General features: G+C 36.9%; 3 protein-coding genes across 3 annotated transcripts; all 3 read right to left on the bottom strand.

Annotated features, from left to right (window-relative positions):
• Positions 1-716: 716 nt before the first annotated feature.
• On the bottom strand, positions 717-9,304 carry DMS11 (Histidine kinase-, DNA gyrase B-, and HSP90-like ATPase family protein). The gene is made up of 20 exons (XM_086246230.1): positions 9,103-9,304; positions 7,969-8,333; positions 7,635-7,709; positions 7,468-7,502; positions 6,709-6,787; positions 6,398-6,487; positions 6,245-6,320; positions 5,621-5,699; positions 5,093-5,221; positions 4,382-4,480; positions 4,180-4,275; positions 3,949-4,095; positions 3,723-3,815; positions 2,922-2,973; positions 2,715-2,826; positions 1,998-2,203; positions 1,846-1,919; positions 1,395-1,474; positions 1,224-1,266; positions 717-1,124 (listed from the first exon to the last, which is right to left on the bottom strand). The coding sequence occupies exons 2-20, from the start codon at positions 8,330-8,332 to the stop codon at positions 1,020-1,022; spliced, it is 2,034 nt and encodes a 677-aa protein (XP_086102356.1). The 5' UTR covers position 8,333; positions 9,103-9,304; the 3' UTR covers positions 717-1,019.
• Positions 9,305-13,032: 3,728 nt separating this feature from the next.
• On the bottom strand, positions 13,033-17,642 carry LOC147282718 (DNA/RNA helicase protein). The gene is made up of 3 exons (XM_086248088.1): positions 15,985-17,642; positions 14,928-15,219; positions 13,033-14,004 (listed from the first exon to the last, which is right to left on the bottom strand). The coding sequence occupies exons 1-3, from the start codon at positions 17,560-17,562 to the stop codon at positions 13,199-13,201; spliced, it is 2,676 nt and encodes an 891-aa protein (XP_086104214.1). The 5' UTR covers positions 17,563-17,642; the 3' UTR covers positions 13,033-13,198.
• A 2,208-nt stretch (positions 17,643-19,850) lies between these two features.
• LOC147282717 (cocaine synthase-like) lies at positions 19,851-20,935 on the bottom strand. Its single transcript, XM_086248265.1, has 2 exons — positions 20,126-20,935; positions 19,851-20,021 (listed from the first exon to the last, which is right to left on the bottom strand). Exons 1-2 carry the CDS (start codon positions 20,933-20,935, stop codon positions 19,851-19,853), a joined length of 981 nt encoding a protein of 326 aa, XP_086104391.1.
• Positions 20,936-24,346: the final 3,411 nt, after the last annotated feature.

The raw sequence follows: 24,346 nt of genomic DNA, 5'->3' as shown, positions 1-24,346 counted from the left end.
CCATCGACATCGAGCAACCACAACCATGGTGCTCCAGATTTTGTTCATGATGTCGATTTTCTTTTGTGTTTTGTATTTCGATTTGCAGCTCCAAATCTAGTTTTTTCGTGCTCCAGATTTTTTTTTTTATATAAATTTTTTGTTGCTGAAATCTTTGTTTTTGTGGATATTCCACACAAGTTTCTTCATCTTCTTCTTTTCTGCATCTGCAAAAGAGAACATGTTTATTTGGAATCAAATGCAGTTGCAGATATGCATAAATACATCTGTAGAAGCAACTGCAGTTGTAAATGTCTTAAATTTGGAATACAGATGTATATCATATTATCATGTTTCAGATTTGAAATTAGATGCAGTTCCATCTTTCATCTTCATCTTCAGCTGCACTTGCATATGCAGAGAAAGTAAAGAAATAAAGATAAATCTGACAAAATAAAGAGAGAAGAAATAGAAGGGAAACGTAAGAAAAAGAGAAGAATCTGACAAGATAAATAGAGAGAAAGCATGAAAGAATGAGAAAGAATCGTCAGAAATTAAAATAGGTAGGCCTGCAGGGGCACAATCATAAATTGTTGAAGTTAGCCCCTATTTTGTCAAATGAGGAATTGTGGTGAGAAGGCTTCGCCTCAATAGTGTATATTAATCCATAAATGAGCATAATCATCCTACAAAAGAGAACCATCCCAAAATGCAAAGACATTTGGCAGTCGAGCAACTTGGAAAATATTGTTTTATAGAAAAGCTACTTGCATTAAAAATTTGAAATTAGCGGGAATTTGTTAATGAAACTTACTTACAACAGCTGGTGAAAGGGAAAGGACAAGGGAAAGGAGGGGAAGGAAATTAAAAAACAAAAACAAAAAATAGAGGAAGAGCTCAGGACCCCAGCTTTCAGCTGCAAAGATCACATCTGCCTACTATGACTAAGGAGTTAAAACTGAAGGCTACACCGAGTTATGCATACAACATGGTTTTACAAATGAAAGAATTATTAATACAACACAGCTCACTATGTACATTTATACGCCGTTTTCTTTCTTGACAGTCTCTAAGGATTCTAGTTCGGCCAACATTCGGTTGTATTCGTCATCAACCCCTTTCATTTCACTTCTAAGCTGCGTCACCTGCACAAACAACAATAATTTTCACTATACGGTTCACAAAAAACTGTTAACGTCCAAATCTTTTTAGTAAAAGTAATTATTTTGTGCCATTTGAAGTACCTTGAGATTTAGTTCTTCCTCTCTCTTCTCATATTCCAAGCATCTGACAATGTAGAACAAATAGTTAAAGGCCTAAATACTGAGAAAGTAAATCTCCATAATATGCAATCAACTGATTCTTCACACAATGGAATTGGGGTCAAATAAATATGCAGGTAATCATGTACTCACTTAGCCCGGAGCTTGTTGTTCTCTTGCATCAAATTTACAGCCTCTTGATCTTTCGGCTGATTTCCAGTAGGATTCACCAGCTACCAAAATAAAATGCATAAAAGAACAAACATATCAAGAGTCATGTTATTTCCTTCTAAAACATTCTTTCTGGTGTTAGAGCAAAAAGAAGTGTCCATAATTTAAATAACACGTGCGTACACATATCTAAAACAGACTTAGATTGCCTCATGTCAGTATGGGTACATTATCCCGACATTGCAAAACTCTGGGTAAAACATACACAATCAACTCAACATGGTAGTCTCGATGAATTTTACATTTATTTCTAGTTTTTCTATGGCCAATTGAAACTCAAATTACATAAGGTGACATCTCCTATATACACTGAAATGCATTTATTTGTAACAGGGATGGAAAATTTGGTAATTCAAACAAGTTGCCTACTAACCTGTACACTCTTTCCAGTACTGATCACATTTTTGGCTGGTAGAATATCACCATGTCTCTTCCTCTTCATCCTTCCTACCACACCAACACAAGCCATCATTACCAATCAGTAAGATTATAATGAGAAACAATGATCTTAACTCGAGCAGCTACCTTGTTCAGATATGCTTTGTGAGTTGGTTATTGGTTGCTCAGATCTTCCAAGAGCTCCTTTTCTATTGCCAACAGCAGGGGAACTTTGACCCAATGTGACAGGCTGTTGAACACCACTACGTGGTGTATGATCAGATGAGACCTGTGGGATCACTGGTTTAAGCTTTCTCTTTACCTGATACCCAATTAGTCCACAATGATAATCCCTGCCAAAGTTCAAAACAACATACCAGGTACATAGTCACCACCATTTTTCCTTTTTCCAAAAGGCACTTTGTAGGGAAACGGACTTGGGTATGAATGCTAGGTGCAAATAAATGTCCTAGTGTCGATGCTATGTTGACATTTTCCATGTATTTGGAGTGTGTGGCCATACCATTACCAGTGTCATGTTCTATGACATGGATTCAGCAGGCTAAATAGAAGGGTCGATGTGAGTTGTGACGCGACCCAACTTGGTTTTTCTATTAATAATACAAATGGCCAAACAAATTTTTCAACAGTATAAATCAATTGAAATAATATACGAAGTTCATCCAAATGCTTCATAAAATTAAATGAAATTAATTAAATTCATTGGTTCTCCAAACGTTCCCCATTTGTATACAGAGAAAACAAATTTGATAGTCATTGCAAGATTGAGAGAAGGGAGGAAAAATAAAGAATTTTGCTATTATTAAAGAAGTACAAGACCATTAGGGTTAGCAAATAGATTACCAGTATTCCCATGTCATCTCCTTCAAGCGAGTTTCAAGTTTCTGAAAGAGAGAAGTTCTCTCGAAATCTTGTTTGTTATGACTTGGCTCAACAAAATTTGCTTCCAAAATACCTAAAGAAATAGCCAATGAAACATTGGTCTATAATTACAACACCCTCAAAAAGAAAAATAGAGCTCAATAAGAAGAGTGTTTAGCAGGTTTTTACCAACAACTCCCCGACCCCTACTGTCCAAATAGCTCACAACCTGCCAATATGGCTGCAAAGGAGAAGAAAATAGAAAAATATTATAAAGTGCGACATTGCCACTTCAAATTTAACAGATATTATGCAAAGCAATATTATGTTTTGTTCTGCATTAAGGAAAAAGAAAAAATAGAAAACGAAATTATTCAATAGAAAGTAGAGGCCTTTTACGCTTGATATCTAATTTAAATGTCAGCACCAGACCAATTTGCCATTCCAAACAATTAACAGACAATAATTTGCTATGCCACACCTCATTCCCATTACAGAAAATTATACTAAAACACAAACCAAGCCCCTCGGGCCACAGACAATATTCTTAAGGCTGACTTTATCTTGCCATAGAAAAATTTGTTCATTCACCAGCCGTAAGTTACAAGTATAATGGCCCTACATATGACTCACTAGAAATTTTTAAAGGGAGAGAGAGAGAGAGAGAGAGAGAGAGAGAGAGAGAGAGTAAAGATCTTGGGAAATTTAACTGCAAAGAGTGCCTCAAAATTACATCGAGAGCCAACATCGCCAGCAGAATGTTAAATTCCACAAGATATCAGTATCAGATGATTTTTCGTGATACACACAGACCTACAGTGTGTGTATGTACGCGTCTTGTGCGTGTGCTTTTAGGAATGTTACTTGTGCTTGTCTGGCAATCACAAGTAGAGTGAAGATCATAATATGGGGTAACTGATAATAAAATCTCCAAATTACATTGATAGCCAACACCACAGCAGAAAGTCAAATTCAGCAAGGATAAGATACCAATATTAGACGATTCTTGTGATACACATTGAAGCCGTGGATACTGACTTGTGGAGCTTCTTTAAGAAATCCAATAGTCGTAACAGCTTGACCCTGCATGGTTAAGGCACTAAATTGTTAAAGCAGAGAGCAGTAGTTCAAATGATAACAACTTAATCTTGACTGATGGAAAATATTCATTTAGTATAAACCAAAATTAGAACAAATGCTTAGAAATCAGTAGAACCTCCACAGAACCTCCAGTTTGAGGTTTATACAAGATAAATTCTGGAAATTTTAGATCATCGGCAATGTTATGATGCTCAACAACTCTTCCACGAAGTATTATTTGAAAGGTTTCTGGTATCCGCAAGTACAAGATGGACAAGTATACCTGTGGAGCATAGAGAAACTACACTTAGAGAATTTCAACACTTGTATGTGTAATTCAAGTATACATATGCTACACTAGGCTCACACGGAGAGAATAATGAAAACGGTTGGCAATTTGCTGTTTGTTTACTTCCTTCCACCAACTGTCGATTTTTTTGGTATCCCCATTAATACGAATATCCTGCAACCACCAAGTCACAAGAAGCCGCCTCATTGGAATGATGGCACATAACATTTCAAAAGAAATTCAAATAGAAGAGAAAACAAAATTGAAAGAAATTGTTCACCTCAGGATCTGTATCAAAGTCTAGCTCTGCGTTCCCATCATCGTTGAACCATAAGTTGTAGATAATAACTTTTGTGCCATGAGCTCCGATGTCGTTAAACTGTCATCCCAGGAGCAAAAATGGGAAATAATCAAACAATCACCAGATTGAACATACAGATCAGCAAAGCTTGAAAATGAGAACTATGAAAGTCATCAATATAGCATGATAAATAAATTGAATTTCTTAGTGTTACAAGATGCTCACCTAGAGCAGATAAAATTGCTCAGTGATCAATTTGTCAAAAAATAGAGTAACCTAAACTTATACATAAACTAACCTTCACAGAAGCTGACACATTCAGACCATACCTATCCAAATTTAATGGACAAGGGAAATAATGTTCTTCAGGTGATATTTCCATTCTTTTGACCCAAAAATAGGTAATATTTCCCTTCTCAAACTAAAGAGATATGATGCAACAACGTCTATCAAATATATAGTTTTAAATAAAAAGGAAAAATTCCTGCCAAAAATTGTGAAGTATGGTATTGAAATAGGTGGCATTGTGTGGCATTGGTGCATGTTGTATAGAGTTCACCATGTCCCAGAGTAAGTAGATGAACTAACCAAATAAATCAACTATATATGATTAAAATCTAAATAGTTCTCTCTCTGTCTCTCATGAATGAATGAAAGAGAAGGTTATCAAATAAGAGAGTAGGAACTTACTTGCTTCAGAAGCTCAGCCTCTGTTGAATATGGAGACCATTGCAACATCATGGAAAGATTAGTCATAAAATGTTCCCTGCCATGCAATATTTCTAATGTCTCAGTTGAGGTGTTGAATTCATAATCCACCTGCAATTGACATAAGCTGTTAATACTGGATACTAAATGTAAACTTCAATCAATTGAGAACGAGAGTAAAATGATATGCAGCATTTCAACAGCCCAACCAAAGACAACAAGACAATTGAGATCTGCCAAACATAGTGGTTCATATTCCCGTCCATCTTGATATCATGGTTGATGTTGCAATTACATATTGCAATAATTTTATCAGCTTGAAATTTAAACCTAAAGGCCAGAACCTCAATCTAGTATAAATACAGCATTTCAATGGCACATTAAATGTCCTGGTCACACATATACTACCACATATTGCTTACCCACTATTAATTTTATCATACAGATAAGGGAACAGGAATTAATAGGAGCATAAATGACACAACTAAGAGCTTGAGGAACGAAGCTCACCATTGGTACTACTATTCTGTCATGGCCTGTTCGTGCCAAGAATGTATAAGAGAGAAGACCAATGGATTGAGTCAATGTCCTGGTGAAAAAATAAATGAACATTCCAAGTATCAACACTAAAGCAGGATGGCATTAATTTGTAGAACTCTCAAAATGTAAGATCCATTAATTCTCAAGGGGGCAAAAAGAAAAAAGAAAAGATTGAAAGAGAGAGAGGGCAGAGGGAGGAGGACAGAAGGTCTTAGGCAAGGAAAAATTTCACAAGAATTCCCTTTCATTTCTTGCATTCTTCAGAGAATCAAATGGAGCCCAAGGGACTAGAAACATTCCTAGATCAGTCAGTTTGTCGATGCTCCATGCCTTGCTCTCTCATCCCCCCCCCCCCCAAAAAAAAAAAAAGAGAGAGAGAGAATCAATGGTGGTGCAAATTTCCAGTAACAATTCTATGTTATAATAGACAATGAATAACACATAAGACAATTTCCAAAAACTGCCAAATCCAAATAAAAATCTTGTTCGTAGACACTAAAAATAGTCACATATTGATTTTATAAAAAACTCCCAATTAATAACTAGTGAACAAAGAAACTCAAAACGCAATAAATGTAAGTATTGGAATCAAACCTCTTATCCTGGTGACGACTGAAGACAATAACATCAGCGCCAAGTCTCATAGTACTGGTCTTGAAGCCATTTCCATCTGGAAGGCTACAAGTCAACCAATAAATACCAAAGGAGATATAAAATAGATTTCAGAACAAATGCTAAAATTCATACATTGTCCAATGGCTGATTTCGATTTCTTATCTGAAAACCCGAAACTCATACAACGCCGCATAGCGTCAGGGTCCATTCCACCACCATTATCTAGATACAAAGTATCAAATTTTGAAAACGCAAGTCAGGTAAAGACAATCCTAGATTAGAGAGTTTTTATACAAAGTATCAAATTGTGGAAACACAAGTTAGGTAAATACATTCCTGCATAATAGATTTTAAAAAAATCATGTACATATCTTACAACGAGGACTTCCAAATCAACATAGATCCATACTTTTAAGGCATATGAAGCAACAGATACACCATACCTTGAATTAACAATGATGCACTCCCATCCCTTGGATTTGAGATTTTATCTACAATCACAAAAGTGGCCCCATTTTGGATCTATCCAAATTAAAAATGAAAAAGAAAGTGAAATGCGAAACATAATATGATAGGTCAAAACCAAGCAAAAACACGACAACGCCAGAGAAAATGCTATAACGAAAGCAATTACTGAAAAGACACAGATCCAATAACCTTTTTTCCTGAATGAAACAATAGTTATTTTTAAGTTCATAAATAACACATATTCTTCCACTCAAATACATATATATATACATATATGTACATATATTTATTTGGCCAATGAAAACCTCAGGCAAACAGCCTCCAAGGCTCCAACGCAATATGCATCCAGGTTCTTACATCTCTACAAGTAGCTTAGTTAATTTTCTTAATTATCCACAGCCTCAAATTCACTGCCTTTAATGGATATAAAATGCCTTCAATAGATTACTAGTTTCCAGCGACTTACCAACTTGGCTCTTCTTTTATTACAACAAAGATAAACAGAAACAAAGGTGTGAATATATCATGAAAAAAGGAAGTTGTTATCTACTCCTGAAACTTTCAGAACTAAAAAATATCCTACTGAAATATAAATCTCTATCCTAACACATTTTCCACAGAAGTTCTTATTCAGTTCAACTGCAACACCAAGCAGCTTAGTTATTACTCTCCACCACTACAGGGAAATTAAAAAGAAAAAAAGAAAAAACTAAAATATAAGATTCAGAAATTACCTCATCAACTGCATTGTCAAGTAGTTCTGCTATTGCTGAAAACAAGAATTAAAAGGAGAATGTAGTATCTATCTCAGAATGAAAAATGGCAGAACATTTAAAATGCAGTAACTTGAATTCATTAATTATACACAGAAAAAAAAGAGATGAAGTAACACTGAACATACCACCAAAGGCCCATTTATGTGAAGTGGCATTCGAGTGAAGGAACATGGGGTGGACATGTAGATAGTTTTTGCCATCTGTCATCCAGAAAGAGGAATATCAGAGAACATACCATGTACAAGAACATGCAAGAGATTGTAAGTATTGCACTTGAAGAATCACAATCATGAAAGCCTGGGTTGGGAAGACAATAAAACCAGAAAACTCATGAAAGGACTTCAATGGAATTAGTGGGCCTACTAATCATATGACAACATATATTTTAACCACCAATATTAGTAAAATTCCACATGCACTCTCCTCAAGTTCTAAATATAACAGTAGATAGTAGAATACTTTGAAATGTGACTTTAGAAGCAGTGCCATCATCATAGCTCCCAGCTTTCCAAAACTGCCGACAAAGAGGTGCTGGAACAATAGGCGACGTAGAAGAGAGGCCTGTATCATCCACTGGAGACTGCCCTTGGTCTAATATACTAGAGCTACTGTGACCGGTACTTAAAGCATTTGAGCTCCTATTTTCTTCAGAATCTCGTATTGTAGGGGTTTTTGATATTCGATGCTTCACTAATTGTGCTTTAATGTTCTCTTTTTGTTGCAGTTGTCTTCCAACGAGATCCAGCTCCAACTTAACAGGTTTCACATCCATCTCTCCAAGTTCATCCTCACTAGATAAATCCACAACGTCTATTAAGGTCATCCTGCACACTATAAGAGAAATTAAATATGTATGCAACCAGTTAACAATGTTGAACAAATAAGGGGGACACAAAGCAAATAGCAAAACCTAAGCATCAACAAGCAAGCAAGAGAAGAAATTCAAAAAGCCAAGACGTTAATGGACCAATAAATACAAAAGAAAGTTTTTTTTCTTAATAAACAATGTGCTTTGGCTCATTTCGATAGACAACTATTGCAGAAGATTAAATTTCAAAATAATAGTCAAACAATGCCTATTTAGCTAATGTTCAATGTTTTCAAATTATTGAAATTAAAAAATATAAGATTAGATGACATGGTAGCAATCATTAGACACTTTGGGAGGCTCAAAATTAAAACACATTATACTGGGAGCTACTGACAAGTTAAAACAGAGAGACCAAAATTAAAACAAAGAGCTAAGAAGAAGAGCTGCTGTCTTGGTGATGGCGGCGAACTGGGAGGTGCATTCAACAGAGAAAAGAAGAAGAGGAAATTTAGGGTTTGGGAAGGGCTTCTATCAGGTGGGTCTGGATATCATTTTTTCAATTTGAAAAAACCTGATGAGGAAATTCGGCCGACATTCCGCAATGTCGGATTTTAGACTAGTCGATACCGATAGTTAAGCCAAAGAAACCCTAATGAAGCAACAATTGGAAGGATGATAATTAAGCCAAAGAAACCCTAATTTTCCATACCCATCTACCATTCAACCCCAAACTAAAACTCTCTATAAATTGCACCAATTTATGAGAGTTTCGGCATCCAAACCTTGAGCAGAAACCTTCAATCAGCAGCTGTGAGCTTTGTGAATTTGAGTCTTCTCTATCTTGTCTCTCTGTCTCTGTCTCTGTCTCTCGCTCTCTCTCTCTCTCTTTCTCTCTCTATCGCTCGTCTGGTGTCTTAGCATAGGATCTTCTTCTCTGTTTTTTTTTTTTCTTTTTTTGGCAATTGTTCTTCTGTGTTTGTTTGAATCGGCAAAAACACTGCAGAAAAGAAATATGGCGTTGTTGACTGTTGGGTTTGCACTTCTTTTAATGGTGTGTTTGGACGGAGAAAAAAAACTTAGAATTTAAATAAAATTCAGCATTTAAAAAATTATATACTCTAATTTTCTTGTTTGGGTACATAAATACAAAATTTTGCAAATTCTATGTGGAAAAAAACTTGGGATTTGAAGACTGTAAATTCCAAGTTTAAATTCCACCTAAATTGGTGTCATTTTCAAAATTCCAGTTTTTATAAAAAAAAAAAAGTCGTGTTCACCCATCACCTTGCCAATTAATCACAATACCACCACCACTACCACCATGCCGCCGCTACCACCACCTCTACTGCCACCACCACTGTCGCCACCACCACCTCTGCCGCCACTACCACCACCTCTGCCACCACTACCACCACCACTGTCGCCACTACCACAACCACCACCGCAGTCGCCACCGCCACCGCCATCACCACCGCCACCACCACTGCTACCACCACCACAACCACCAACACCACCTCTGCCGCCACCACCTATGCCGCCACTACCGCCGCCGCCGCCACGATCACCACAACTGACACCGCCACCACCACCACCACTACCGACACTAACACCACCGCCACCACCGCCAATGCCGCTGTTGCCGCCACCTAGAATACTCCAATTTTCGCCGTCACCATTTCTTCCACCGTTCGTGGACCATTACCCCTACTACCATCGTCAACTGACCACAAGCATTATTTTTATTGTTGCCACCATGCATCACCATCACTCTTTTATAAAACTACTATAAATTCCGTATTTAAATTTCATTATGATTACATTTATCCAAACAAGAGAATTTACAAATTTTAGAATTTTAAATAACGTCATTTTAAATTCCGTCATTTGTGAATTCCTAAGTAGTTTCAAACTACTTCATCCAAATGCACCATTAAGGTTTTGTTGCAGTTTCAAATATCTTACTTCACTTGAGAATCACAACAGATGCGGGCAAAGTTTATCTGTGGTGACATGTCAGATTTTGAAGCTCAAATAAATAAAGATGAGTTGGTATTTGCACACACTTTTTTTTTTCTTTTTGCATACCATTTTTTCCTACACACCTCCTATTATTTTTTAAAATTTAAAATTTAAAATTTCTCTTTTACACACTCTTCTCATTATTAAAATACCCTAACCTTATTAATCTCATCAAATTTTTCACTACACACCCCACCCAAAATATGAATTTTTAAATTAAAAAAAAAACAAAGAACAAAAAAAAAAATGCTGAAACCAACCACCCGCAAGCCTTTGCCATCCCAGCCCCTCCCCCTCCCTCACCCCAACAACCTCTCTCCCTCCCTTCCCTTCCCTCACCGACCACCTCTCTCCCACTCTCCTTCCCTCACCCGACCACCTCCCTCTCTTTCTCCTCCCCGTAGCACCGACCCTCTTCTTTCTCTCTCCTCCTCGCAGCACCACCTTCTCCCTGCAACACCAACTTAAAAAAAAAAAAATGCAAGTTCGGCAAACCAGTGCCGAATCTGGCTGTTTCGTTCGGCAGATACCCGCCGAACAATCCTCTTCTATTCGGTGGATGTCTGTCGAACGAAACAGCTAGGTTCGGCACTGATCCGCCGAACCTGTAACTTTAAAAAAAAAAAAAATTGGTGCTGCAGGGAGAAGAGAGAGAGAGAGAGAGAGAAAGAGAGATGAGGGTCGGTGTTGCGTTGGGAGGGTGGTGCTGTGGCCTGCGGGGAGGTCGGCGAGCTGAGAGGATGTTGTTGCGGGGGGGGGGGTGGTGCTGCGAGGAGCTTGGCAAGCTAGGAGGGTGGTGTTGTGGGGAGGGTGGTGCTGCGGGGAGCTCGATGAGCTGGGATGATGGTGTGTGAAGAGGGTGGTGCTGTGAGGAGGTCGGCGAGCTGGGAGGGTGGTGTTGCGAGGAGGACGGCAAACTGGGAGGGTGGTGCTGCAGATGACAAGCTGGGAGGAGAGAGGAGCCGGAGAGGGGAGAAAGAAGTCGGAGAGATGAGAGCTCGGTAAGGCAGGTTGGGAGGGGAGGGAGGAGAGAAATGAGGTGTGTTGGATGAGGGCTTTAGGGTATTTTTACAATGGGACAAATGTGTAAAATCACTAATTAAGTAATTAGGGGTGTGCAAATAGCAGCCCTCTAAATAAATGGGGCAAATCAAATGTCAAATTTGACCCGGGAGAAAAATAAGGCAAATTTAACCCAATGTTAAGACAACAAATTGGGCCCCATACATTTTTTAATAATATTTCACATACCTTTTTAAAAGAATGAGCTGCCTTCTGACCCCACTTTTTATGACTCCACTTGACAGCAGGGGACCATTCAATTGAAAATAATATAGCATTTGAATAAATACAATGTATACCTCTAAATTTCCTATATATACCAGTATTGCACCTCAATTTTTGTAAGTAGCTTCCTCTTCTCTATTTTTAAAGTTCTAAATTTCATATCTTCATCTACTCTTTTTTTTTATATCTTCATCTTCATCTGACTTTATTGTCTCCATTTTTTAAGTTCTAATTTCATATCTTTATCTTCTCATTTTTTTTAATGGACTTCAACATGAATCCCCAAGATTTAAAGTCATTATTTGTAATTTCAAAAGTTTATTATATTTTTTAATTTTTAAAAGTAATAAAAATAAAAGATAAATAATAAAATAATATTTAGTTCAAATGATTTACCTCAATCCATTAGAGTGACAAATTTTTGAAGTAGCAAAATGGTATGTCAAATTGCCACATAGGTAAGTAAAGTACAATTTTGTCATACTCATTTGCCTCATTTGTTAGTGATGCTCATATGCCTATATAAGCCCATACTCGCCCTTATACAAAATCAATAAAAAAAAATGAGGTTAACCCGTACCCTAATATGCAACATTCACAAACCGCATTCTATACCCTAGAAAGGTATGAGGTTAACCTGTATCCTATATCCTCAAAAAATAAAAAAATAATAACATATTTCTTTGACAAGGTAATGATCAAAGGACTTTATTTAAAAAAAATAAGGGCTTTATTTGAAAAAAAAAAAAAAAAAGTCATAAGGTTTTTTTCATATAAGAAATGTTATAAGGACTAAACTGTAATTTTTTCTAGAAAGTATCTACCGTGAAAATTAAAAGAAACAAACAAAAAACAAGTCTCAAATATCTCGAAGATTGATTACCTGGTCAATAGTCGTCAGATTGTTAACAATTAAGACAAATTACACAAAATAATTGTTATTAGAGTGTTTCCAATTTTTGTCAATATTTTCAATTTCTAATGGGTTCATGTAATTTGATTTTTCCATTTTATACATTTTTTTAATAGCGATTTTATACATTATTGAAACAGGAGGATTTTGCCCACCAGAGCATCAAACTACTTGGTAAAAAGCAAAGGACCAAATTTATCAGGTAATTGACTGTGCTTTAGAAAAGTAAATATGAATAGACAACGAAAACAGAGACATGTGAACTGTATATTATAAGGTTGGTTGAAAATGAAACAATCACAAAATGGAGGATTAAGTAATATGAAAAATTGAAAATTAAGGCTTATAATTGGAAATGAAAATGTTAGCAATGTTGCTGCCTTTGTTTCAAGAAAAACCAGAGAATGGAGGTTGCCACTAACAAGGCAAAGTTCTACAACTGACTTAAATAGGTGGATGATGTTAATAAGTTATAGAACAATCTCACCTCTATAATTTACGTAACAATAGCAAAAAAGACATGTCTTTATGTGCACAAAAAAAAAGCCACTAGTTTCTTAAAAGGAGGGCATGGAGGTCATCTACACCATTCATGAAACAAAAACATGTACATGTCCAATGACAATTGACAAAATATGTGCAATGACAAGATGTAGCATTTACAAGCACATGAGGCCAAGAAGATCATCTACTCCCACATCTCTCCTCCGATCCTTTGTCACCCTCTTTCCAAAAGCTTCCTTTGCAAGTTTCTTCTTTTTCTCCTGCAACTCTAATATCCTCTCTTCAATGCTATTTCGAGCGATCAACCTGACAATCTTCACATTGTTCTTCTGCCCAATCCGATGAACACGGTCCATTGCCTGTTCCTCAACTGCTGGGTTCCACCATGGCTCCAACAGGTAGACTCTACTAGCAGCTGTTAGGTTTATACCTGTTCCTGAAGCCTTAAGACTTGCAAGCAAAATCGTGGGCCCATCTTGTCCCGGGACCCCAAATTCTTTGATTACTTGTGCCCTTTTATTTGCGTTCATAGACCCATCTAAGCGCAAAGTCTTGAAACCAGCTGCTTTCAGTGGCTCTTCAAGATATACCAGCATCTTTCTAAATTGTGAAAACACTACTGAGTTCGTAAGTGGGTTTTGATCCCTTGATGCAACCAGAAGTTTTAAGAGAGCAGATACTTTTGAAGACATAGTTGTTTTTGATGGTACTGTGTTGTCATTGTCAGAAGATATTTGAGGTGCTGAGAACAGATCAGATTGTGATAAAGGACGGCGGCAAAGGGGGCAGCAGGGTTTTGTGCGCTGAAGGGTTTTCAGAATACAAGCTTGGCAAAAGATGTGAGCACAACAAGTAATAACAATATCAGTTGGTGGAGAAATGCAAATCGGACAGTCAAAATCTTCACCATCTTGCAGCACCTCAACTACCTTTTTCAGCAGCTCTGGGTTCTTGGATACATCTGCTTAGCATAAACTTTATGAGTACAGAATACAGTTACGATGCGAAAACAATTGTAGCAAAAAACATTTTACAATTTATGTGAGATAATCACAGTACCCATAATATAAAAATCTACACTGTATAAAACCTAGAGATATAGCAAATCACCTGAAAACATACAGATATACACACACAACAAACATATATGTAGGGTGTTCTCTTGCCAAATTCTAGCATGTTACAGTGTAAGAATGACAGACGAGTACATTTCTGATATACATATATATATATCATATAAGCAAAGTGCATATGTATAATGCTGCCAGGTACAGTACATGAGGTGATCAAACTTAGGACCATAGTTAGGTCTCAGATGTCCATGCAATCAGTACACAGGAAAGACTTAAGTCAAACCTATGATGCAGGTGAAAGGAACAGTAATTCTGGAAACATGATGATCAGAATTCACAATGCACATGGATTAAGGCCCGCACTAAGGGGCTTAAAAAAACATGTAATGAAACCAAGGACATGATCCATTCAGATGGGATTTCCAAACCAAGGACATGCTGTAATCTTTTCTTTAACTAAAATGAAGTAGTGACTAGTGAGCATATTAAGAAAATCTTCCGTCAATAAAATTGTAAAGTGGACAACATTGTGCAGCATCCCAAATGACATGACCACCAATATGGGGCAGCCGGAGTATATAAGCACTGAACAGCATGAGAAGTTGAGAGCGTAATTGAATAGAACAAAAATCCAGACAAGCTTGGCCAATTAAGTTAACTGATGAAAGATAAAAATTTAAACCGGAGAGAACTGTATACTAAAATAGTAGTTTAACAGTTTCATGGAACCTAGTTAGCATGCACGTAAAGTGAAGTTGAATTACATGAAATAAAAACAAAAGATGCACCAACATAACAGTCTTTCCAATACCTTCAATATTGCTAGAAGGGAAAAGTGATTTGAGATCAGAAGGGCACAACGCCAAATCAGTACAGATCTGGCGAAGTCGTAAGATTATGCTAAGTATGGTGGAATAGTTGCGCATTAAACTACCAGAATCCATGTAATTCCTCACAACACTCTTTGCTTCAGCTTCCATCTGATCATACAGTTCACGTTCTTCACCAGAGAGTTCCACATAACAAGTCTCTAGAGTTTTAGGTGGCAATCCAATCAGTCCCTTGTCTTTTGTTCTTCGCAAAGAAAGTGTTGCCATTAGAACCTGAAGCATTAGCAATACGCATTAGGCACAACTTGAATTTTGGAAAAAGAAAACAGATAGACATGATTCTGTATACTTAATTTTTAGGATAACTGGAAAAGAAAGCAGAAATACAAAATATTGAAATAAAACACAAAAAAGTATGCATAAAAAATATTCAAGGACTTTTAAGGCCTTTGATTACGCTTATAAATACAAAAAAAAAAGAAAAAAAAAAAAGGAAAAGACAGTCCTGGTTGTAAGTCATCAATCAACCATGTCTTCAATCATCTCTAACCTGTCATCTAAATAATTATTTCGGAGAAAAGCAATTTGCTCTCCTCCAGACCCTATTTAGAGTGAAGGAAGAAAGGGGGGTTGAGTGGTCTAGTAAAGTTTGGTTTCATGAGAAATTGAGATACTAAAGATCATGTGCCAAAGACTCAAAAGGAACGATTTCATGTTACACTCCTTCACTTCGATCCATGTCGATTAATCTATTGCAAGTGGAAAGGGCAACATAAACAGCATAAGAATGATTTCGAAATTGTCAAAGAATCTAATCTATTATGTTCGAATTTTTTTCCAAAACAAGCAATTGTTGTGTAATATAGAAAAACAATGATATGAGAGCACCTAACCATGCAAATAAACAGAGTATAAGAGGAGAAAATTGCATGTGATGCATACTTCCGTTGCATAGATCCAAATCTGTTTATACAAAAAAATAATAATAATTGAAAAAAAAGAAAGAAAACAAAAACAAAAATGGGAGCACATTATTACCTGCAGACGTGAGAGCCCCTTCTTGTTACCTTGAGCAAGCGGGCGCTGCACCAAGCTTTGCCAGTAGCTCTTAATTGAAAAAGGCTCAAACCGCAAGAATGCCATCAAAGAAAACAAATCAAATGAGCCATTCTGGATTGGTGTTCCTGTAACAACCCACCTTTGCTTAGCCTTCAAATTAGTTACAGCTTGACTTTGTTGAGCATTGACATTCTTTATCATGTGTGCCTCATCCAAAATCACCCGCCACCACTCAATCTCTTTAACAGGGGAGCTTGTCCAAGAATGTTCAGTAGCCAGAATACTATATGTAGTCAACACTATATCATAGTTCTTAAGCTCTTCAGCATTGCGAGTCCGATCCCCATAATACATATACACCTTCAATCTGCCTGGCCTAGTGTGTTCTCCTAGCTGTGTTACCCAAGTTGAAAATACAGAAGGAGGGCACACAATTAACGTTGTCTTGCTAATGGAATCAGCAGAAGACTTATCATTTACACTCAGAGAATTTCCTTCCACATTGGTATCCTCAGTTTTGCGTTTTTTTCGTGAACCCGTGTCCTTTTTACTTGGTCTACCCCTCTTACCCTTCTTACTAACTGAAACAGACAACTCCTCACCCTCACCCTCACCCATTTCATTATCATCTAGTATGCTTACATCCACACTACCACTACCAACTGAAGCAGGAAGAGCACTACCATATTTATCGAAAGCAATCAAAGAAAGCAAAGTTAGAGTTTTACCCAACCCCATATCGTCAGCGAAAATGCCTCCTCGTAGAGGCTCAGGTCGCTTATCTGTATGATAATTGGTCAACACATTCACAAAAGACCCATCTTTCTCTTCCCAAAACGGAGGCAAGTCATCGGAATTCTCTCTATGCACCAACCACCCCAAACCTTCTTTTTGGTGGACAAACAGCTCCGATTTGATCACTTCCTTGGGAGGCTCCCATGCTTCCAAAGCACCATTTTTGCTCGTATTCTCATCCACCAACTTGAAGATCTCATCCACGCTCTTGTACCCTCTCTCAGCCTTCTTCTCCTTGACCACCATTGCCTCCGACAGCGTGAACGAGGCGTCCGAATCCGAAATCAACTGCAACTCAGCTCGAGAAATCGCCGCTTTCACATATGGGAAGGCATCAATTCCTGCAAAAATGTGAACTTGGCAAGGAATCTTGAACCTATTGCCCTTACCACGCGTATTGGGCACAATGCCTTCCACGGTAACCAAATTCGAATCAATCAACGGGGCTAGAGCGGCAGCCACGGAGCGTTCGATGTGACCCACTTGAATTGTTCTGGTATTGAGCACTTTGATGGCGTTGGAGTCGTAGGGATTGAGAGGTTCGCGGACAAGACCCACCATTTCTCGGCCACTGATAGTGCCCGAATAGTATTGAATTCCGACTATGTTGGCGATTATGAAGCCGAGCATGTATGTCTCAGAGGAAGAAGATACAGGCTGTGAGTCTTGGGAAGGTAGAGGAAAGTCATCTGGGTCGATTGTTGGGGGATGTTGCCATTGTTGGAGGCTCAGGAAGAGGCTTACTGGGTCTTTGTCGTCCATGGCTTAGAGGCTTGAGTGAGGGAGAGAATTAGGATCTTTCGGGCTGAGCAAAGTGAAGAAAGCGGTGGGTTCAGAATCCAGAGAGAGTGGGTTTAGGAGAATCGGTGCGTTACGGCTTTTGCTAATCAGGATTTTTTCCTTTTTATTTTTTAAAAAATCAGAATGTGTTTCAAATCAAACGGAAAGGCGGGTGTTGATTGCTGTGTGGGCTCCAGTATTAGGGGTGGGCCGAAACCCAAAAAAAGTAGAAACTATCAGGGGCTAATCTGGGCCTATTGATCCCCCAGAGATCTTCCGTACAACCCAAATCAAGGATAAGCCCATCAGAAGTCCTCTTCCTTTTCTAAACATATGATGTATAGAGCAGGTCCACTCCTTGTGAATCAACAATTCAAAACTCCTGATAAGACTGAATGAAGGGGAAATTTGAAAAACTAGTCAAAATTCAAAGATATTTTAGCCTTTTTTTTAGAGTTTTAGAAATATAGCCCTCGAGTACTTGCTCGAGCATACCATGAGTACTGCTAAAATACCCCTCAAGCATTGCTTGACATGGTTATATTTATAAAATTATTGTTTTTTAAAACAAAAAGTTAAATGTCTCTAAATAAAACAAATTTTTTCAAACTTTTCAAACTTGTTTGACTCTCCCCTCTACAAACAACCAAACCCCTCCAACTTCTTGTCTCACAATTTCATCGAGTCACATATGCTACGACTCAAACTATCGATGACATCCCACTCGCCGAACCACCAGGTCGCCACGACCCGGCCACTTCACTAACTACAAGCATAACAACCTCACTAGCTAAGTTGTGAGCATAGGCCCGTCAAACCACCAAGTCACCGTGAGGACATGCCTACCATCTCGCGTGCACAGATCTATCCACATAGTTGTGAGTATAGTTTGTCACGCGCATAGAACCACTTGTAAAGTTTTCAAAAAAATTTCTAGCGTTGAGATGATTTTTGTTTTTTTTTCCTAGCTTGATTGTTTGAATTGAATGAAGATAGTATGTGGCTTGTGAGGAGGTTGATATATGGTAGATAAAGTTGGTATTGGTGGAGGTTGCATGTTCTATTGAAGTTGGGGTCGATTTCCGGCATGAATTTTGTGAATATCAACCATCCTCTCGAGTAGTGCTCGAGCTCCATTTCCCGTATTGAGTATCCATCGCATTTTGCTCATTGTCTCCTAGGGTGCTACTCGATGATCCCTCAAGTAAAGTTATTATTAATGTGTTACAGACTTATATATAGTGATCTAGCAATTGAGCTCTCAATCATGGTAATGTTCAAAATTTATAACTTTAGAGTTTGTTTAAATTGTTTTTGGTTGGGAAAAAACCTTTTTGTTAGCAAATTTAAACGAAATTTTGTTAAAACCTTTCTATTATTGGTGATTCTTCGAGTTGCTTACTGTGATGGTGGTGTATTGGTCTCAAGAATGACCGTTCTTATTGACCATTTTCTTGTAGTTTATGGGCAAATATTCAATCCAACAATCATTCTTTTCTTCTTTTTTTTAGCTGTTATGCAACAATCATTCTTAACTACGCATTATACTAATTATGTTTAAAATTTTATATGCGTGCCATTGATATCATATATCATATCATGATGTTTTTTTTTTTGGTATGATATCATCATATCATGTTAATTTGCATGCATATGATCTGTATATATATATAATTTAAATTGAATGACACAGCTGATTATTCTTGTGGCATAAGGTTGTAAATAGAGCATTATTTAGTATAATAATTTAATGTCCAAGAGTAGCTGGTACGAGAATTGGCCATTGCACCTCTCATAAACACCAAGGCTATGCATACCCTTTTGTTTAAATTATTTGGGCTTTAACTTTCACCTGGATCGATCTGACTTTATTAAGAAACATAAAATATCAAACTTGCTTTGAATGGGGGTCCAAGTTAGAGTGATCATTACCAATTGTGCTGGGGTTGACAGAACCAAATGCAAGTAGCTCCTCATCACACTCAAATTTGGCCATTTCTTTTTCTTCGAGCGTAACCCAAGCTTCAATACCATCTCCTTTTTTTGTATCCACCAACAAAATTAGGTTCTTGTAGTCGTTTCGCTGGCTAGTGGCCCATACAGGTTTCCCCCACCCAAAATCCATTTCATATATAGGGAGCTTGCACAAACTTGTGGTCCAATAAAGATTGATGCCGCCCTTGGTGTTCTTAAAGAGATCACCTCTCTCTCTCTGACACTCAGAGAACACCAAGAATCCATCATCACCTTTAAACCTGTTTGCCTTGTCACTACAAAATCTTCTTAATCCTTTCCTCATAGTACACACCAACTCGTGTAGTTCTGTCTGGGTTTCTTTGAATACCAAAGGAACTGACCAAAACCAATTCCCCACTGCATTTTCGGGTATTTCCGGGACCATTCTCCGGCGCAGGTTCACCATTTGGAATAGTACCGTCGGCCTTGATTTATGATCATGACCAGAAGCAGCAATAGCACATCGTAAGATGATCGCCAAAACTAGTTGTATGTTTGTGGGACTGAACTCTTGGACTATACCCCCAACCTTGGCCTTGAGACTTGCCATATTTGACACGTTAAACACGAACCTTTTCGTCGTTAAACTTTGAGTCTTGATGTCCGAGGTGTTATTGGTGGGCATGGACAACTCTCTAGGTGGCAACAGAGACGCTCCATTAAATTCCGGTAGCTCAAAACCATCATGTTGATCACGATTTATGGCTGCCCATGTTCGTACAAAGGTGTAGAGTGAGGTTGCATCTGCAATCTTGTGTAAAGGGGAAACCGCAATACCAATTCCTCCACAGTTAAAAACACTGATTTGAACAAGCAAAATAACTGAACCCAAGGTTAACTGGGCCGTTTTCGGATCATATTGGGGGTTAAAGTGGTTGAGTAAGTTGGGTTGGGGTTGTTTGAGAAAGTCCGAGAGCTGACAGTTAACTCGGGCTTCGACAAAATAAGCCCCTTCATCATTGCAGTCAATGGAGGCAGGACCTTTGAGTCGGCCAGCCAATGGATAGAAGTGGACCAAAGTTTTGGATAGAGAGTCTTGTAAGCGCTTGCAACTCTCTGAAGCTTTGGAAGCAAAATCAGTAGTGGCATTGTGGTGGGAGCTTGGGGTGTAGAAAAATAGGATGGAAGAGTATAAGGTAGGAGGAAACAGTTGGTCCAAAAGAGAGAGAGTGAGAATTCTTTGGTGATGAGGAGTTGGAGATGCTGGTTTAATGACCTTTCTTGAGGTGATTTCTACAAGTGAATGGATACAACTACTGAACCCATATTGTCTAATTGGATACAGACTTCTGTAGGTGCTTGCAACTCTCTGAAACTTTGGGAGCAAAATCCTCACCATACTGTTTGGTCTACTCTTTGGAGCCTTAGAGGAGAAGCAGTACTTGGTGTTGAAAAAAAGAGCTTAACTGGAGGTTTAATAGAAAAGTAGACCAAGTTTTCTCACCAACTTTTGGATTTATATTAAACGACTAAAATTAAAAGTCAAGAAAAACAACTAGCAGAGGATTCGAATATCTTTAATAATTAACATAGTCTGTCGATCTTTCCTGGGGTAATCTCTACCTTCACTCATCATGTAAGTAGGTAGGACCTAGCCCTGCAATATGGTAGTAATAATACTTCTATATAATTGCATTTAGAAAAAATTAAGAAAAAACTTATCTAGTTAAACAATAAACACGATGTTTAAAAGAGAATATAAGATGAAATGGTATGAGATATCGAAAATAGTAGCAAACTGATGTGTTTGAGAACTTTGATATTAGTATTTTGTAATTTTTGATGTTGATATATCTGATAGACATTGGCTTTTATTCGATGTCTATACTAACGCCTATAAGTATTTAATTTTCAACACATCAATATATATGACATTAACAAGTGGATTGAGTTTAGTAACTAAAATGAGATAAAATTTAAAAATTCATTGACCTATATAAGACAAGAAAATCGACATATATTGATCATTATGTAATATTAAAATGTTTTATTTATTTAAATGTAATTAGCTATAAAAGGAAGACTTCCATTTAGGTCATTTAATTTTACAATTTACTAACTAAAGTCTTATAACTTTTAAAATTCTAACTAATTAAAGTCTAATAATATTGTAACTATTCCATGTTTTATAATATTGGTCAATTAGTTTATATTTTTTTTATACATACCAGGCGCCGAGTGTTCGGAGGTTATTTTTCGAATGTTTGGCAATGCATTTTTATTTTTTCCTGTTTGTCGACTTTATATTAGATTTTAACTCTGACATTTTGAGAGGCCTCCACAAACCTCATTCTATACCCTAAGAAGTTATGATGTGAACTCATACCTTATACCCTTAAAAAGTAAAAAATAATAACATATTTATTTGACAAGACAATGGTTAAAGAGCTTTATTTGAAAAAAAATAAAATCCATAACATTTTTTTCTAAATAAGAAATGTTAGAAAACTCTAATTTTTTATAATTTGAATATTTATATGTATTTATCATACAAAATAAATATTTAAGAAGTAAGCAAATATGTTATCTATCATTTCTAACCCAAAAAAGTCATTCAATTATCATGAGAGGTTGAGAGAGAAACATCACGTCCAACTGTTTATTTTGACAAACTTTGATCATTGTTGAGTGCATCTCGAAATCATTTAAGTTGGGTCAAATATGTTTCGTGCAAGATTAGTCTAATTAAGAATGAGACAAAAACGCCAGATATCAGTTCAAGTAATTAATTAAGAACATTTGTCAGTACTACACTACTACATCCAATATTCCGAATTGAAATCCTCCTCCAATATCATTTATTAAAAAAAAAAAAAAAAGGCAAATGCAACTGTGGCTTTCCCTAGTTAGACACTTTAAAAAAAAAAAGAAGACAAAATCAAACAAGATCAAAAGACCATTATTAATTAAACCATCGTCCCCATCTCGATCTGCTTTTCTATGAATCTCCAATTAAGCTCTCCTTTTCTCAGACCTACTACTTCCTTAAATGGTGATGATGATTTTTGCTTCCTCCTAAACCCTAAAACCTACAGAAGTTTCAGTTTTAAGCTTCCTCAAAATTTCATAGAGTTGTAAGCACCTACGTACAGAAGTCTAGTATATATCCAATTAGACAATATGGGTTCAGTAGCTGTACCCCATTCACTCGTAGAAATCACTTCAAGAAAGGTCATTAAACCAGCATCTCCAACTCCCCATCAGCACAAAATTCTCACCCTCTCTTTTTTGGACCAACTGCTTCCTCCTACCTTATACTCAACTATCATATTTTTCTACACCCCAAGCACCAACCACCATGCTAAGGGGCCTGCACATGGATTAAGTGTAAGAACTGAAACATAAATTATGTAGCATACACAAATCAATAGACACAAGTTTAACTCGACATTAATATGATTCTATTGATAAGCATATAACCTTAATATATAATTAACTACTAACATGATGAAGACATATTACTGGCAATTAAATACCTCCACTCAAGATGCTCAAGTCTTCTAGCCATTACAGCAATGAATGAACCTCTCATACAATGGGGCAGAGCTTATTGGTTCTAAGTATTAGCTGTGTGACCAGGGACCTGTGCTTATATAGAGTACTCATAGATTCCTAGTTCCTCCCATCAAGGACTCCAGAATCCAATCCTAATAGGACTCTATAAAGACTTTGCTGGATCATTGCCTTGTTTATAACATAAGGCCTTTAGGTAACTAAGTCTTCCTAGTCCAACTCAGATAAGTAATCTATTTAAGATGGACTTGCTGATTTATGTCTTATTAATAAACCTATTACTTGTATCTTAAGTATTAGTGTAATATTGACTCCGAGTAGAACAATGTATTAGTCCATTTAATTCTTACATTCTCCCACTTGGACAATCATTGTTCTTAATCATCACATTTACACAATACTGCAAGTAATCTAAATTTGCATTGGTTTTATTATTTAACAAGACTTAGCTCAACTTTGTCTAGATATTATATTGAACACCAGATTATGAGAAGCAATTAAGTTATTAAACTGCTTAACCCACTCATAGTCATTGATGCCAATACCATATCCCACATAAGTCATTTACAAGGCATGAAAATGAAAATTGGTTTACAAAGTAGCTGTGTCTTACACAGTATTAAACTTGTAAACTCGGTCCTTCTTAATGATTTTGCCTTCTCCAAATGCAAGATCACCAAATCTTATTAGCAAGATCTCTATACACATGCACAGACATTATGCCTTAATTACGGTCTGCATTATCTTAATGACAATGTCACAATCTATATAGGTACACATGTGAATACCACAATGTATGTATATATATACTTTAAAATTTAAACTGAAAAACCATATATATTAGAATTGAGTTGACAAACTGAAATCATGATAAGTCTAGTTCAATTTTAATATAACTGAAAAAATTCAAATAACCGAAACTGAATGTATGGCACTTATTGTCTGCCTTAACAACTAAAATGCAGAAAATCAATAGTATTGACAAAACTGAAGCTCCCACTATTTCTAAAGCTCCCACTGAACTGAAGCATCTAAAAGTGAAGCATCCACATATAAGTGAGCATTAACCCTTAAGTTTACAAATATTTTAGCTCCCACTAATCAAAAAGGGGTCTCATAAAAGCCACTTATAAAGTAGAAATTTAACGAACACAATTTCTATGTTCAAAGAGACTACATGCATGATTATGTTACACTTTCGGACAAGAAACATAATATGCTACTAAATGTCCTTTAT

This window comes from Dryas octopetala, chromosome 6 (assembly GCF_963921425.1).
Source record: "Dryas octopetala chromosome 6, drDryOcto1.1, whole genome shotgun sequence".
Taxonomy (NCBI): Eukaryota; Viridiplantae; Streptophyta; class Magnoliopsida; order Rosales; family Rosaceae; genus Dryas; species Dryas octopetala.
This window is presented reverse-complemented; position numbering and strand designations above follow the sequence as displayed.

What these genes read in the sequence shown, in the direction of transcription:
- DMS11 (XM_086246230.1), bottom strand. Translation starts at nt 8,332, where the DNA reads ATGACCTTAATAGACGTTGTGGATTTATCTAGTGAGGATGAACTTGGA. An exon ending in GTTTTCATTATTCTCTCCGT is followed by an intron (nt 4,096 to 4,179) that starts GTGAGCCTAGTG and finishes TATGCTCCACAG; the next exon opens with GTATACTTGTCCATCTTGTA. An exon ending in TAGGGGTCGGGGAGTTGTTG is followed by an intron (nt 2,827 to 2,921) that starts GTAAAAACCTGC and finishes CTATTTCTTTAG; the next exon opens with GTATTTTGGAAGCAAATTTT.
- LOC147282718 (XM_086248088.1), bottom strand. Translation starts at nt 17,562, where the DNA reads ATGGACGACAAAGACCCAGTAAGCCTCTTCCTGAGCCTCCAACAATGG. An exon ending in AGGGGCTCTCACGTCTGCAG is followed by an intron (nt 15,220 to 15,984) that starts GTAATAATGTGC and finishes CTAATGCTTCAG; the next exon opens with GTTCTAATGGCAACACTTTC. An exon ending in CCCTTCTAGCAATATTGAAG is followed by an intron (nt 14,005 to 14,927) that starts GTATTGGAAAGA and finishes TATGCTAAGCAG; the next exon opens with ATGTATCCAAGAACCCAGAG.
- LOC147282717 (XM_086248265.1), bottom strand. Translation starts at nt 20,935, where the DNA reads ATGGTGAGGATTTTGCTCCCAAAGTTTCAGAGAGTTGCAAGCACCTAC. An exon ending in TGGCAAGTCTCAAGGCCAAG is followed by an intron (nt 20,022 to 20,125) that starts GTTGGGGGTATA and finishes TCATAAATCAAG; the next exon opens with GCCGACGGTACTATTCCAAA.